The sequence below is a fragment of the Piliocolobus tephrosceles genome, chromosome 9 (assembly GCF_002776525.5).
Source record: "Piliocolobus tephrosceles isolate RC106 chromosome 9, ASM277652v3, whole genome shotgun sequence".
In the NCBI taxonomy this organism is placed as follows: domain Eukaryota; kingdom Metazoa; phylum Chordata; class Mammalia; order Primates; family Cercopithecidae; genus Piliocolobus; species Piliocolobus tephrosceles.
Window position 1 is genome coordinate 73,312,210 of NC_045442.1, and position 16,470 is coordinate 73,328,679.

General features: G+C 42.1%; 1 protein-coding gene across 9 annotated transcripts in view; it reads right to left on the minus strand.

The window, feature by feature from the left end:
• KCNMA1 (potassium calcium-activated channel subfamily M alpha 1) overlaps positions 1 to 16,470 on the minus strand; it is a 756,034-nt gene that overhangs the window by 117,642 nt on the left and 621,922 nt on the right. For 4 of the 9 annotated variants that reach the window (XM_023204859.1, XM_023204851.1, XM_023204850.1 and 1 more), the window contains exon 18: positions 14,932 to 15,008. In XM_023204859.1, coding sequence (XP_023060627.1) covers positions 14,932 to 15,008 — 77 coding nt within the window. Of the gene's footprint in view, positions 1 to 4,463; positions 4,638 to 14,931; positions 15,009 to 15,163; positions 15,524 to 16,470 lie in introns of those variants that run through there. The other 5 variants (XM_026455332.1, XM_023204861.1, XM_023204860.1 and 2 more) reach the window with 3 other exon arrangements.

Sequence of the window (16,470 nt, forward strand, 5' to 3'; positions counted from 1 at the left end):
ATTAAATTAACTCTCCTTTAACAGGTGTTGGAGACTGTCAGGATAGGGTGTGTCCTATTACAGACATTTTCCTAGAGCTGTTTCCACCCCTTGCCCTTGTATCTGATTTTATGTACTTCAAAATGCCATTAGTTCACTCCAGTGACTTTAGTTCTATTGACAATGTTAATTCTCTGAATGTACAAACCAAAGGCTACTCGGGATAAGCTGATTTTTGTTTATTATCTGACAAGACTCAAGATTACACTAAACTGATTTTGGTATGTCTCCCTTCAACCTAACCATATTGGACTTCTCTCAGCTTAACCATCAGAGTTAAATGCCTTCTTGTATTATATTTATACCCGAAATAAAAGTCATATATAATTTAAAATTAGCTACAGTAGTTTGCAAAAGGATGCATGTAATTGTGCCGGTCTAAACTATTAGTAAATTGAAAGGTTGGTGTCAGTGATCACACATGTACTTTAGCTAAAGCTGGTTCCAAGTGCAAGTCTAAAGGTCTGCTTCTCTTCTACCATATGATTAATTTGTTTGTGCCAGAGTTACTGATGCTTTGTGACCAGAATCATGTCAGGCAGGTCTCAGCAGGTCTGAATCAATATGGTCCTGCGTTGCCACTGCATCATAATTTTAATTGTCCCTTTCTATTACACTTAGCAATCAGATAGCAGGCAAGACTGAAATAACAAGAATTAACTTCTAAAGAGAGAGAAAGGTCCATTTTACAAAATTATAGTGGGAAGAAATCATACTGATTGGAATCTACTTCTGTATTTATGTGCATGTATATGTTGCTAGACATTCATGTTTTACATTTAATAGTACTAGGACACAGCTACTTATGAAAAAGCCAAGGCCCACACCATCCTGATGTCTTTTGAGAGAGCTGGGACTCTTGCCCAGGACCATCTGAAGTGGAAACAAAACCAAGATGATCATAAAATGACACTCTATGCACTGATTCTAGCCTACCATATTGAACATTTCAGTCTTGCCAGAAATAAAATCCTTTTGTGATGAATCCTTATCCGTCACAATTTGCCTTACTTTCCTGACACCTTTTATTTTGATTTTTGTCTTTCCTTAACTAGTCCTTCCCCTCTGAAGGTCTTTTGGTCAACACAGTCTGGCCTTCCATCTCCTCCTGAGTTCCACAGAAGACAACTATCATAATAGCACATGACTTAACCGATCCACGGTAATGGGCCACACCTCCATAGAGCGGTGCACTGAGCAGGCAGCCCCTGCTGTTAGAAGGCAGGTTTTCAGAACTGTGTGAACACTTGTAATATATTACCATTCCTCTGGGAACCAGCTACTTCTCTTCCCACTTCAGAAAACACATAATGGGACTTTGTGTTTCAATTTAACATCCCTTAAAAACGGAAATTTTTCCCCTTATAAGAAAAAAAAATAGAGTAAAGAGGGAGACGAAAGGCAAGAGAGAAATGAATTAGGCAGTCTCCAAAGCACACTGGCTCAACTGGGAAACTGCGACCAAAGCAAGCTCCATAATAGTATAATGACCTTTAATGAGTGTCTTGGGAAACAATACAGCCCTAGCATAAAAGACAAAGGGCAAAACTCATCATGGCTCTGCTGACACTAATTCAAAATGATTTTCAGAACAACTAAAGAATGTAAGAGAAGTAATCTGATCCGCCCATCTGACCTCACTTTGATTCAAGGGCCCTTCTCCTGCCATTTCTAATTGTCAAACCCTCTACATTTCACATCTGTTCATATTTAATGAAAAGCCCACTCTCACCGCTGCTCTTGAGTCAACTTGCTCTGTCAAATGGGCACCACCCAACTCCACCACCAGCGAGGGATGCCTGGGGATTGCTATTGGAGCGCTGCCAGTGGAATTTCACGTAGAGACAGACATTTTTTTAATTGGAGAAGAAGGGCTTATGCAGGCCCAAGAAGGGGCTCAAATTGGAATGGATTTTTCTAACTTATTATTAATGGTCAAAGGTGAGTGGTCTCACACAGGGATGGATGAAATCTGCTTTTGTTTGATGGAGTGATGACGGCAGGATGACTGATGAAACGGAGAAGGCAAACCACCCCCTGAGCTGTCAGTGCCAGTTAAGGCTCCAACATGCAGCCCAAAGCTCCACGTGTTCCCTGGTGGGGACTGATTTTGGAGGCACAGGAGGGACAACATGCCACTCACAGAATGTTTCTTAGAGAATGGGACAACCCCACCCCAAGATTTTCTTCTCCCTGGTCTCCATCAACGGTTGGATTGAATTGCACAGCTGAGAAATCCCTCTAATTAAGATTTCTCTTGGATATAATGGAAATTATACACACTGGGCACCATGGGGTCTACGTGGGGGACACAGAGTTTGCTGTGACTGATATTGTTGGCCAGCGCCAGGACATGACCAAGGGGCCCTAGCTCAGAGCCACAGTGGCTCCTTTCTCTTCTCCACTGAATCTAGGCTAAGGTTTTAGAGCCTCATGATTATGTGAGAACAAAAGTTGTGCATTAGGCAGAAGGGTAAGCTGGGGGGGTTACCATTGTGGTTACTTTCACCACCATCAGTCAAAGAGATGTGACCAATTCATGCCACCTTAGGCCCTCCTCTGTTCTTCCTCCCCAGCGCCTATCTTTGAACGTGGTATCTTGCCGCACGTCGTAGACAGACAAATTCTCTGTGCAGCTCTGCCCTAGCTTATCTCTGTACTGGCATAGGAACTACAGAGAACTCTTCAGGGGAAAATAAAGTGATAAGGATTCATATGTCAGCATCTAAGGATTTTAACAGAAATCTTTCCAAGATTTTAGGCCCATGGGGCAGTCCACACTCCCTCTCAATGCAACCTCCATTAGGTATCACTTTGAAGTGAATCCTGTCCCTTGGCACTGCTCTGGAGCAGCAGGAAATCATGAATCAGAGAGGATGACTCTCTGGTCCTAGATGAAAGTTTTCCAAATGCCTCCAATATGGCTCGATGCACAGATCACGCTTTGCACTTGAACTTCGGGCCCAAACATAAGCACCTGGCATGGCACACAGTGAAGTCCCAGTTCCTTGAGCCCCAGAGGCCTCATGGATCCCTGCTACACAGCCGCACTCTGCTGGGAACAGCCTCAACACCAGCACAGGGGAGTCAAGCCAGTTCATTTGCCATGGGAATAAATGCTTAAGAGCTCAGTGATTTTCTTCCTCTTGTTGTCAGTGTACACCTACCCCTGCTGGGGAAAGTGTAGCTCAACCAGCTCTGAGCACTTGGAAGGTGAGAGGACAGGGAGCAAGAGGTTAGCAATAAATGTGTTGGGTGCTCTAAAGAGGAAGGGAGGAAGTGCAGAAACGAGAAGCATCTCTTACCTTCTATGCTACCAAAACATGAAAACAAAGTTAGTTATACTTCAAGTAAAGTCCTCCAGTGGAACCACAGCCCCTTTGGCACTTGGACCAAGACCCACAGTCCCAGGGTCTCAAACTGGAGCTTTCAGGAACTTCACTTATGAACCATATCAGGAAAACAGCAAAGTCCATGGTGAAGGCAAGGATAAGGGAGGTCTCAGGAAACTGACACATCTCAGCCTTGCCAGCTACTAGCTGCATAACCTTGACAGGTTCTTTAACATCTCTGAGCTTGTGGATGACAAAGAAGACTGATATCAGAGGCCTGTGCTATGGACTCAGGGAAATCACAGAGGATTCTGACTTAAATTTTTTGTTGGCATTTGGAATCACAATTGCTACAAGATACCTTAGTTAAACAGGGGCTATACTATTGGAAAAATAAAATATATTAATGGAACAGTTCTTCAAAATAGTCATCTTTCTGAGTCTGGAATCCACTAGCCCAATGCAGGCTGACAGACATAGAATACTCTTTTCCAGAACAAAAGACAAAATCTGGCACTGGAGGAATGAGGCACAGGTTAGAGAGACACCGTAAAAAGAAAAAAAAATACATATATATATATATATATATCCATCTGCATCAAAACTGTTGTATTTTGGAAGCTATCTAAGAAACTATCTAAGCTCACTAAAAGCAATTTAATTCTAGAGCTGGCTTGTTCTCGCTACACCCTTTCCTTCCTCCCTGTGATACAATTCAATTTACAGCCATTTCAAAAATATTAAGATGTACACTTCTGCATATCTCTGTATTAATACAGTAGGTGATATGCTGTCACTTTAATTTACATTTACATTTATTTAAAGGAGAGAGAGGAAAGATATCACCAGACTGTAATATCACAGTCCTGCATGCTATTACGAGAAGCACAAGTTAAGAAAATCAAAAGGGAGGCCTTCCTCAGCACGTACACAGAGACACAGGCAGCTGGGGCAACATGTCACCACACAGGAGTTCACACTGGGAAGAAGACATCAGCCCGACTGACTCAGAACCACAGGGCACAGCACAAGACAGGGATGATACCACAGACAGCACAAACATGGAACTACATGTGTTGAGGTTAAACTTACAGGCACGGAAACTGGTGGAGCAATCATTAACAGAGACAGAAGAAAGTGGGAAGGCTCTCTCAAGGGTGTCCACGTTACCACGCACACGGCCTGACATGCACGAGCAGTCACGCTCAGAACGTCCGCAATCAAAACAACATGCCCGTCTCATTCTCTTGTAGATGGACATCTTGGCTATAACCGTGTGGTTGGATGGGAGGAGAGGAAGAGCGGCAATTAATGGCAAGGTCACACACAGCAAGGCAGCTGGAAGGGAGCTGAAGGGATTTAACACAGGTCTTAGTTCACTTTAACAGTCTTGACCCAGAAAAAAATGCAGAGTGATTGTTGGTAACAGTTTGGTTGTACATCAAAAAAGCAGCAAAAATATAAATTGCCTTTATCGTCCCCCAAGGCTGTTGCACATGATTTTTCTCCCCTAGGTAAAGCGGTGACCACAGGAAAAGGGCATGGCTGAATACACTCAGGTTCTCAGATGGGAAGAAGAGCAAATTATCGACAGCAAAAAATGTAACCAACACTTTCCCCCTGGTATGATTAATACAGGAGGACAAAATACACACACTGCCAATCAATTAAATTAGTTGCTAATTTGGTATAATAAATGGTTTTTGCAAGAGGCAAAAATATCTAATATGTAGGCTTTCTAATTTCCATCCATTTCTGGGCATTAGGCAGAGGCTGGGATAAGCTTTCATCAAATTAGATGTGAAACGATTACGTGTTAATATAGAATCTGAGGATGCCTTTGCTGAACTTCCCGAGAGTGAGTTTACATGATGGCTACAGGAATTTAAATTTACTCTTGACAGAACAAATATCCAAATCTGTCCATATAAGAAATGCAGCTACTCAAGACTAATGCTGCAGATTTGACATTAAAGGCAGTTCACAAATAAGAAATCACCAAAAGCATATGAGATGTTGCTCTATTGGAATGCATTTAGCTACTCATGGGTGTATTTTCTGCTTAAAGCTGAGAGGATCTGAAAATCGCATCTGCCTTTCACTCCCCACCAAATAGAAATTCAGGAAGCAATCAGGTTATTGGTTAATCATATTCTTTTTTTTTTTCCTTGTACAGAAAATATTTGCCAAAATCGATTAAAACTGACAAAACATGAAATAAAAGAATAGGTTCCGTGTGAAATATCTTAATGCAATTTGCATGCGGCATTGATAGCTCTTCTAAAGCTGGTATGGTAGGTTCTGCACTGCCTGGGGATCCAAACTGAGTGGTAACCTATAAAAGTTGTTGGAAGTCAGCATCGTAGTTTCCAATGTGCTTCACCTTTGCCTTTCAAGCCAATTTATATTTCAGTACAAGAGAATGTTTTTGTACCTCACTTTGATGCTACAACAGGCAAACATGTTTGCTTATCACTTAGCATGAACTGGCCTGCTTCTCTCACAAGGTAGGAGAAGAATTCACATTTATTCTAAGCATTACTGCCAAATAGTAAACCTAAACTGAGGAGGTGTTATTCCCTGCATCCACACCTTCCATTTTGAAAGTCATTTCCCCCCCTCTTTCTTTTTCTTTGTAGAGAATGGTTGCACTCTTATTTTAAAATATGGCTTGTGGTTTTGCCCTCTTTGAATGTTACAGTCACCAGGAAGAGGGGTTTAAATCTCTCAAATGGGTCAAGTCCTGTTCTAAGACCTTTATGACTTGCCATACAGTATATTTGTCAAGCAAGGGTAACGTTATGATTGTGAAGAACAGGCACTGGGGGAGATGAATGAGAGATCTCTTCAGCAGCAACTCCATTCTTGTAAACTTGGCTCACATTTTTAGTGACATGTTCTTTTAGTGTCCTCACTAGTCTGTTGTTCAGATCATCATGCAGCCCCAGCCCTGTTCAATGGTGGTATATCATTCCTTTGAGCTTTAGCTTTTACCAAAAAACAAACAACAAAAAAAGTTCCACTATAGCATTTGAATCAGAGGAATTTAGAAGGCATGGTGTGAATGCCCAGACATCCCAAACAAACAGCAATGGCTGAAGTCAAGAAAGGGAAAAAAGTCTTCAATTAAAGACATGAACATAAATTTATCTTAAATGTATCTGGATCTGGCATACAATCTGCAGACATTCCCTTGTTTTCTCCTTCTTATTTCTTTTACTGGAAATACTGATTTGTTATTTACACAGAAGAGGAAAACAAGGATGATTTTTTGTTTCACCATAGATAAATCGTTTTGAAAAACAATTTTTTTAATCAAATGCTGTAGCAGAAGAGAAGCCCATCAAACTCTGGAATGCTATGCTTCTCATTAGCAACAGTCCCTGGTTTTCATTTCCATACTGCCATTTTGGGTTTATATACAATAATAGAATCTGACACATTTATGGGGAAAGAAAGTTCTTATAAATATACCATCTTTAAGGATAAGGGGAAGGATGATGGAGATGAAATAACTTTTGAAACTATTTGTTCAGAGGCAAATGGATGAGAATGGGTGATGTAAACCTCCTACTTGATATGAGTTCAGGAGGAAACACAGCGACAAACCAGTGGCTCTCAGGGACTGTTTGCAACTGTTATTGTTAGCCGTTCTGGTGACCATGCATTGTTCTAAAATTTCTTATTGTTAGCATGCAGGAACAGGCTGAAACTGGTAATCGAAGCAGCAAAAAACCATTTGCTATAAGAAGATTAACTGTTAATTATAAGCAGTCACATTCCAAAGCAGCATATGCATAAAAAAGAAAACATGCTATTACTCGTCATTCCTTCCCAATCATTTTTACACTCACACCAAATGCAAAATAGAAATCTCAAAAGACAAACAAGTACCACCACCACACACACACACACACACACACCCACACACACAAAATCAGCAAGACCGATCAATGAGAGGCTCAAAGACAAGACAGAAACAGTTAAAAACTATTGAGCCCCACATGTTGACAAACCTTCATGAATCAGAATGTCTAGATCAAGGTGCCACCAACTGGGAAGGTGGCTCTTTTTTGCTACTGCTGGCATAGTCCATTTCCATTGACTCCCTGTCAGGTGTCTTCACCTAGAGACTTCTGGGTCCACTTTCTTAAAGGTAAGACCTGGTGGAGCGATTCATTAGGCTTGAAGGATATGAGTACTCGCCAGGAAGAGCTCTCCTCTGGGCCATTATTCAAATCATGAACAAGCTCTTTAACTAAAAGCTGATGAGGAGTTGACTCCCTGGTGGTAGATGTTCCAGAAGAATTGAACACTCTCTGTGTAAAATTATACTCTCAAGTTGTAAAATTAAATTCTATCAAAGTTAAGTCATGGACCTCCTAATTTGGAAATTACCACCCCTCATCTCTCTCAACTCTCTCTGGCTTCCTGATCCTTCAATTTTTTTTTTAGTGAATCAGGATATTCAGAACCACTGGTGCTTTGTTTCCATTTCTCAGTGATTGTTTCCTTTTCTAGAGCTGATTTAGGTTAGAACGTTAATTTTAGATACGAAGAGTTCCACTTTAAATTCCCAAGGTTAGGTCTCAAAGTGCAACTTTGAAAGTTTCAGATTTATTAAAACAGAAATAAATTTCTTATCTACTCCCTGGCCACACAAAGCATCCTCTCTCCTTTGGTGTTTGCTAATTTTCTTTCTTACATAGTCACCCATTGTTCCCTTACCAAATCCCAATTCTCAGACAAGGTTTTCCCCAGGATGTCAATGGTAATGCAAAGTAGATCTATGAGGACATCTAGTGGATCGATGTGGAAGAGCAGCTAGTTCACGGGCAATTGGAACTAGCCTTTCTCCAAAAGGAGCAGAAAGAGGACCCTGCTGTCTCTGAGAATTGAAATATGTGCAGTGTCATTTCAATTCAATGGCTTCTCACGATCCACAGCAGATGATTAGGGGTAGGGGGAATGAAAGGGTGAGAGGTCCTAGGAGATGAGCCTAGGGTCTGCAGCCACAGCTGGCACAGTAGGACTATTTCGGTGGCAGCTGACTGGGTCTCCTTTTTAAAGCCCTGCTGCGGCTTCCTGAGACTGGGAGCAGACAAGAGTGTGTCTCTGGCAAGTGTGAACACCGAAGCTACTTGTCTTCCCATCTTAGGGCTCTTGAAACTTCATGCTCAATTAATTGCCCCGATAGGCCGACTTAACTCTAGGAAAGCAGAAATACAAGGCTCTAGGGACTCAGTTTACCGTGTGGTCCACTTCATAAAGTTCTTGCTATCGGACCAGGGCCATGGATTCTATGAGGTTATGTGGTTGCTAAGAATTTGACCCTGGGTCTCATCTTCCTCCGAAGACCTAGGTCCTAGCAGTTTCACAATTTGAGAAAAAGCTTTTATGTACTTTTCTTCACCAGGGTGAAGTGGATATTCAACCGATATTTCCATTATAACTTCCTAGTACTATTTAGAGACAAAATAAAAGTATTTCCCTAATGGACATCATCAAAACTAACTGTTTACTCTTGAGTGTTTAAAACAAAAAGGCTTCTCAGAAGTGTTCTTGGACAACTTTTCCTCTATTCTGAAAGGCCGTGATCATGAGACCAGAAACCTGTTGGAAAGTGGCTGGTGAAGACGCAGCTTAGTTACTGCTCTTTCCTTAAGTCAAATGGATAATCAGCTGTCAAACTCAGGTTCTCTGCTGGCTGCCCTTTCTGAGCCAAGCCTGGAATGGATGGAAGAATTGGATTCCATCCTATCCTCAGCACCATCTGCCTCCTGCATCAGCAACCAAACTGTCAGTCAATTTCCAATTGCAGAATCTTAATTTCCAGGGTGGATTGGAAGGGGCAGAAAAAAAGCAGTACTGGACTGAGGGGCCCAAGTGGAGTTTTCCAACTGCTGAGGAAAAATATTTTAGATTTCAAGTGAAGCAAATTCAAGGGAAGACTGGGATGGAAGAGAAAAACATCTGCCATTCAATCAATAGATACTTCTCAGGTCACAACCTCACTTTTAAAATCAGTCAAATGAAGGAGGGATTATTTCCAAGCATAAACCCTGGAGCTACTCTTCATGGGCTCTGCAGCAACCAACATTATTATTAAAAATATCCACAGAAGAAAAAGTCCACCAGGATTTAAGATGAGGCCTTTGATGTGGCACTGGCGATCAGAGAATATTCTTTCAAGTCCTATAAATGAGAAATGATATCTCCACTTAGCAAAATTCCTCCCATTACCTTCTGGAGTAAGAAGAAGGGTCTTCCAGGTGGTTTTCCAAAAACAGAAAGAGGAGAAAGAAAAAGCTAGTTAATGTTGGCAGCACAGAGCACACCAAGCTAGTTGATTCTGCCCCTAATGACCATATTGTGGCTGAGGAAGGCAGAAGTATTTGGCACTAGAGTTCTTGGTTGATTGACATTACATTTCCTCTCCATTTCTGAAGGAGCATTCAATTTAGTATGCAACTCTGCAGGTATGAAAGTGGGCCATGCCCTCAAGCCATCGTTAAAGGGTTCTGTCGATGAAGAAAGCCACAGAGTCGATTTTGGCAAGATTGTGCATTGAATTGAAGAAGGTCATTGTGTTTTGTTTTTAAAGTGAGCAATCTATACCCTCCAAATACTGATGACTAACAAAAATCAGATGATCAACTTGCCTCTTTTGCTGCAAAGGAATGAGAGGACTGAATTTGAAACATCTTCTCCAAATTCCAGAGCCATTGGACTGAACTGTTCCACAGATTGAATCTCCTTTTCAGTAGAGCCTTACAAACACGAGTAAAGACCCAAAGCTCAACGCTGGCCTTAAAAGCTCCTCCTCAATGGCCACATCTTGTTGAGTAAAACGGCATCCTATTCCTTGAGTAAGCTAGAGGTTCAGACACTTGCATTGATTTGATCAGACTTACGCATAGCTCATTGCTGAAATGGAATGTTCTCCTCCAGTCAGTTTTTCTGCCTTAAACAGGTAAACAGATCTTCCAAGATGTCTGACTAACACTCATAAAGCAACTGGGTGTGTCCTACTGAGTACTGACTAAAAGAAAAACTTCATTGTAAAGCTAGGAAATTTCGTAGACTGCAGAAAATAATTACCACTGTGCAAATACTTGTCTCCAGTAAGACAATTGAGATACTTACAGTCCCAAAGTTGAGTAAAAATATGAATGTTTACATATAAGAATGTACATATATTCTGATACATCATGGTACATATTGTGTGTGTGTGTGTGTGTGTGTATATATATATATATATCACAACATGGGAATATATATGTGGCATATGTGTTTCCTTTAGGAGAGGAATTCAAGCTCAATAGCAAAGGAGACCAAGTATAATTTAAGAAAGGCAAGCATGACAATTACCCCAGCTGATGAAGCATCTACAGCTATAGTGGTAATTATTTCAGCCTAATCAGAGTCCCTTAAAAGTCCTGAGACAAGGTCTTCAAGAGAAATACACTGTTGTCAAGGTCTTATTTTCAAATGGAAAAATAAGACAGTGCCCGAAGCTGGCCAGAGCCTGGGGACTGCGGTGGACGGATGGAGAGCAGGCTCCCTGTGGACTCTCTGGCTCCAGACTACTCTGTAGACTGCATTGGGGGATGAAGGAGTTGGGGCATGATGTCACTGCTACATGCAACATAAATATCAAAAGTAAAAAGGAAACTACAACTGTACAGAAAATTAAAAGAGTATCTCTTCTAGAGAAAGACAGGGGGAACTGGACTCCGGGCTGCTGGGAACCCGTTTTACTCACAATATATCACTACCAGTGTGCAGTTAAAATAGAGTAGGGGCCGTATTCCAAGGCAGCAAAGAGAAAAAAAATAAATCAAAGATATGTCAATGATTTGCAGTCAAAGAAAATTCCTTCAAACACATCAAACTAGACATTACTTGTCCCCTAGGAGTCCACACTTTGGCAAACTTTTAGAGGCTGGGGGAAGAAATATAAATCATTAGACAATGTTTGTTACACAGAAAAAGAAAATGAGTAAATAGTAGACCCTGAGAACTTGCTCCTCGGCCAGACAGCTGAATTTGACTCTTTTCCTTGATAGAGAGCTATGAAGAAATGGAAAGAAATGCAAACGTTAAACTATACTATCACAGGATTTCCAGAAATGGAATGTCTGCACCTGATATTTCTCCAGATGAGATGACGTGAAATGTTGAAGGTTACTGAATGAAAGTGAATGAGGAGGTAGGGGTGGAGGTGAAAGGGGAAGACTGGGTTGGGGAAGAAGGGTTAGGAAGCTATGGGTAAGGACCAGCGACTGTCATGGGCTCTGCCCTCAAGGGATCTACCATTCCAGGGTGAATTATTAATACCTGGACTAACACGTTTGGACAGATGAGTATGTGTGTCAGCTGTCTTCTCCAACTTAGACTGGGAACTAAGCAATGTCTGTTCAAAGGCATGGGGGTCCCCGCAGTGTGTTATTAATAATCCTAGTTTCTTCTAATTAAAGTTTTTTTGCAGCTAAAACATCTTCTCCAATTTCCTCACTTGCCTGTCCTACATGGGGAGGTTTACTTTTAATAATTCATTTTATTCTAACCACCCCCTCACCTCATACACACATCTGCATCCTGCCCTCTGATCTATGGCCTTTCAATTAGTAGGAACAATATTCGGACAATTCTGATTGTTACATAGCCAAAGGCCTTTGTGAAATGAAGAAGCTGAGGTTGGGGGAGAAGGCACACAGATGTACAGAGAAGGAAGTGAGGCCCTTGTTGCACTGGCTTGGCTTTGTAGAGGCAGGCCTTTTGCAGCAATTGGTGCAGTGTGTAATGGGAGATTATATACCTCACTAGCCCCACCAATTTCAAAGGAAATGAAGAGAATAAAATTATTTCAAACAATTATGTGCCTCTCTCTCCAGGATGAAGCTAAAGCTTGCTGCTGTTTACTTGTCTGGAACCAAGGTGGAAAAATATCCTAGAGGACAAATCCTTATTTCTTATTTCTAGGGACAGTTTAGTCTGCTGTGTTCCACTATGGCATCCTATGAGGGACGTTCCAATGTCAGAGCAAGAGTCAGAGAAGTTCTCACCTCATCCTTCCACTTCCACTCCTTCCTCCCGAGAATGCTCTCCATCTGGACACCAGGGACATCTTTTAAACTAAGAACTAATGATGACATTTCCTCACTTAAAATCTTCCAATGACTTCCTAATATAGGACTAAAACCCCCACTTCTTACCACGGCCCCTCCCTCCCTCCCTCTCTAATCTCATCTCATACTATTATCTCCCCAGTGCCATTAGTCTTTCTTCTATCCTTCAAACACCACAAACTCATTCCTGCCTCCTGACCTTGACTTTTGCTCTTCTCCTTACCTGGATTGGGTCTTGGCCTCAACATCAGCCCTGACTGAGGCCTTCCTGACCTTCCAAGCTATAAAGTAGCACCACTGAAGTATTCCTCAACCCTCAGGCAGTCTCTTCTCTCCTCTTAGCACTGGCTATCTCTGAATTTATTTATTTGCATGATCATGGTTTGTCTCCATTCACTGGAGTAAAAGATTCAGGAGGGCAGGGACTTTACCTTGTTCACCACTCTATCCCTGGAACCAAAAATAGCACCTCATTCAAAGAAGATACTCAAAAATATGTGAATGGTTAATCAATACATGAATCACAGTCTTGCTATTTCCTTGATACTCTGTGGGACGAGGGTCTGGTAAATATCCTGTCAGGGATTATTGGCCTCACTTTCCTCCCTTTCTCAACTCCTTACTACAAGCGTTCCTTACAGAATTGTTCACCTCTTGTATTTGTTGTTCTCTCTTATTTGCTTCAACCCTCAGACGGTTGTGCTCCTTCTGATTGAAATGATTCAGGAGATGTCTGGTCAACTCAGCCATGCTGCTGTGTCCACAACCAACTGAGCATGGCTAGGATGGACTGCCTGGTGAAGATGGTCTTTGGATTCATGGGGTCCGTGGGGGTTGAATGGGCAGTGAGGTTCGTTCTAGGCCTTGTTCTCTCTTAGATGCTCTTCTTGGTAGGTTGTCAGAATCAGGGAATTCTTAGGTCCCAAGAAATTAGAGGCTCTTGTTTTGAGATATCAATAAATACTCATCTTCATAAGAGTCTGGGAGAAGGGGACCAGCAGTATTAAGTCAGTGGAAACAGGGGGAGGAAACCCATGGGCCTAAGCTGCCCCATCCTGAGGGGATTTCTGCAGAAACTTCTCTAGACCAAGAGTGCACCCCAAGGGAATTTTCCCCATGGATTGAGGAACTTCTTTATGCTCCAGCAGAGTGATATTTATAGATGACTGGTTCTACATTTTCTGTACCCCCTCTAGGGGTATAATGAAAAACGTCCTTCCTTCAGTGGCATACCTCAGAAATGGTGCTCTTCTGTCTGGCTTCTGCTTGTGAACCAGGATTTTTATGGGGTAATCTTTCATAATTGTTCTTACTCATCAGACCCAAGACTGCCCATCTTTCCTTTCCCTTCTGCAAAAAAATGTTAGAGCACCCAGAGAATCAATAGAGGCCTTCAGGTGTGCCCAAATCCCTGTATGTTGGCTGTGTGACTTGTCAGCAATCTCATCCTCTCAAGCTTGGAAGATTAGTTTCCTCTTTTTGTAAAATGGGATTAATAACACACCCTGCCGATTACATGGGGTTAGGGTGAGAATCAAAGCAATGATGGTGAGGAGCTTTTAAAACACTAACTCACCATAGGAAGGATGGCATCATTTTTTTTTGTTGTTATTTTTTTTCCGAGGGTTGAGAACAATTTCTATTAGGCAATACAGCATAATTACTGCAAAAGGCACAACCTTCTCAAAGCAAAGGCCACTTAAGTCATGGTGTCTCAGGAGCTCACAATTCCACGTTCTAGACTCACTATATCTTTCTCAAGAGGCCCCAGTGGCAAACAGCTTTAGAAGGGTCTTGAGACAGAATATGCCAGAAACAACTGAGCCCAGTCTAGTCTACCCCAAAGAGCAACAGTGCTTGAGGTCGACCTTTGGGACGATGGCAATTGAAGCCCTTTGACAATGGAAAGTTTTTTCTTGGGGGCAGTCTGAAGGCATCACAGTTGCAGATTCTGGCCTGTGGTATTAAAACTGGCAGGAATTCCAAATGGAAAGAGTCAACTTCCATTTTGGAGACCAAGTCCTCAGATTTAGTTTCTCTCTCAACCCTATATACCCAGGGGCCCCCAATCCACTGGAAATCATGATACAAAAACACTTCATTCTCTATGGCTTTAGTTCTCCTCCTTTTTATATATCATACTTGTCTCTTAGACTGGACACATCTACTGAGGCGTCTCTAGAGTAAAGAAGCAGGGACTAGGCACAGGGTTCATTCCTAGGTATTGACGGTGGTGATTTTTCATCCTCTGCTCTAACAAAGCAAGGACAGGTATTGATTTCATATTTCTTTAAACTGGTGGGTGAAACATAAACATATTCAAGAAAACTCTTGATGTTTAGTGTTTCTCTAATAAGAAAAGGAAAGGAAAAGGAATTTGGGGAATAGGAATGAGAGAGGGAGGGGACGGGGAGAGAAACACTACTTACGCCGTTTACAGCCACATTTTTTTATTCTTTTGGGATCTGTGATGTCATCATGACAGGCCTTGCAGTAAAAAAATGCCCTGGAAAAAGAGAATGGAAAAACTGACACATTTCATAATCCACCCAAATGAAATGAGTACCACATTTCCTCCATGGTGGTGCCAAATTAATGAAACACGCCAGCATTAATTTCCTTTAATCTTTTGAAAGGTTTAGACATTTGCAGACGGAAATGTTTGTTGCAAGACCATTTATTTCAAACACAGGACTCTGTGATTTGAGTTAGTGTTCCTTTTCATAAACTTCCATTTGCAAAGGAACTGGGAAAAAAAGTTGCTGATGTGACACACTGCGTCTGCTCACTCGTCTTTCATTTTTGAGAACAGCCTTTGATGCTACTCGTGGGGACACGTGGGCAATGAGCCCTGGGCCCTTGGTGGGGAAGTTAAATACAACACCAAAAGTCCCACAGTCTGGTCAAATATATACTTGAGGGGGCAGAAGTATGTCGTTTCTCGGTCAAATGAAAATATCAACCTTGTCACTGTGAAAGCACCTTTTCTGGACAGCCAAAGTGAGACAGAGTTGAGGAGGTCTGCAGAGAAGGAAAAACGAAAGCCACGAGTCAGTGGGTTCCTCTGTCAAACCCCCTCTGGAGTTTCATAGCTTATTTTACTCCAATGCTGACTGGACCAATTCCCATGCTATCCAGCCCTGAGAACATGCACTAAATGAGGGTTTTCTTCTCACTGTGGCCTTGTCCTCCAGTTTCCTGGTCTGCATGTCAGGTGGGAGGAGTCAACAGGAGACTGTAGGGTGAGGGGGGATGAGGTCACCACCTTGACCCCCTGGGTGCCCTCCTGGCCAGGTCCATGAAATGGCACATGACAGCCTCTCTCTCCAGTTCCTGATAGCCCTCCTTCCCCTTGACCCTACAGATCTAGGGTGAAGGTGGCTCCCCTTTCTTGCTAGCTCTGGAGTGTTTGGCCATCCCTTATTGGTTTTCCTTAACTATCTGGCCATAACTTTACACATTCTCTTCATAAAACTCTCCTCCTTTTTCCCATTTAAGTGTGTCATCAGTTTCTTGCCAGGACAAGAAACAGCACCCACATTTACATATTCATCTCCAATTCACACTTATCCCCAGAACTCCAGACTCTAAGATCCAACTGCCTTTATGATATCACTGTGTATATGTTTAGTACACATCTCCTACCTAACATAGCCCAGATAGAATGCTTAACTTCCTACTATCCAAAACTTGCTCCTTCTCTAGTATCCCTCATCTTGGTTAAGATCAATACAATCTAAGCCCTGACTCTAGCCTTCACCCTTCATTCCTCTTTTTTCCCTCACTTCTACCCAATTCACTGGGGGGGGGTTGCACACTCTCCAAAATATAGTCTGAATGGGACCTACTTCTCTCCACCTCCACTCAGTGGTCAGTCCAAGCTGCCATCATCTCTCACCTAAACTGTGTAATAGGCACACCTAAACTGTGTAAGAGTCTCTCACCTCTTCTCCTGCCCCATTCCTCTC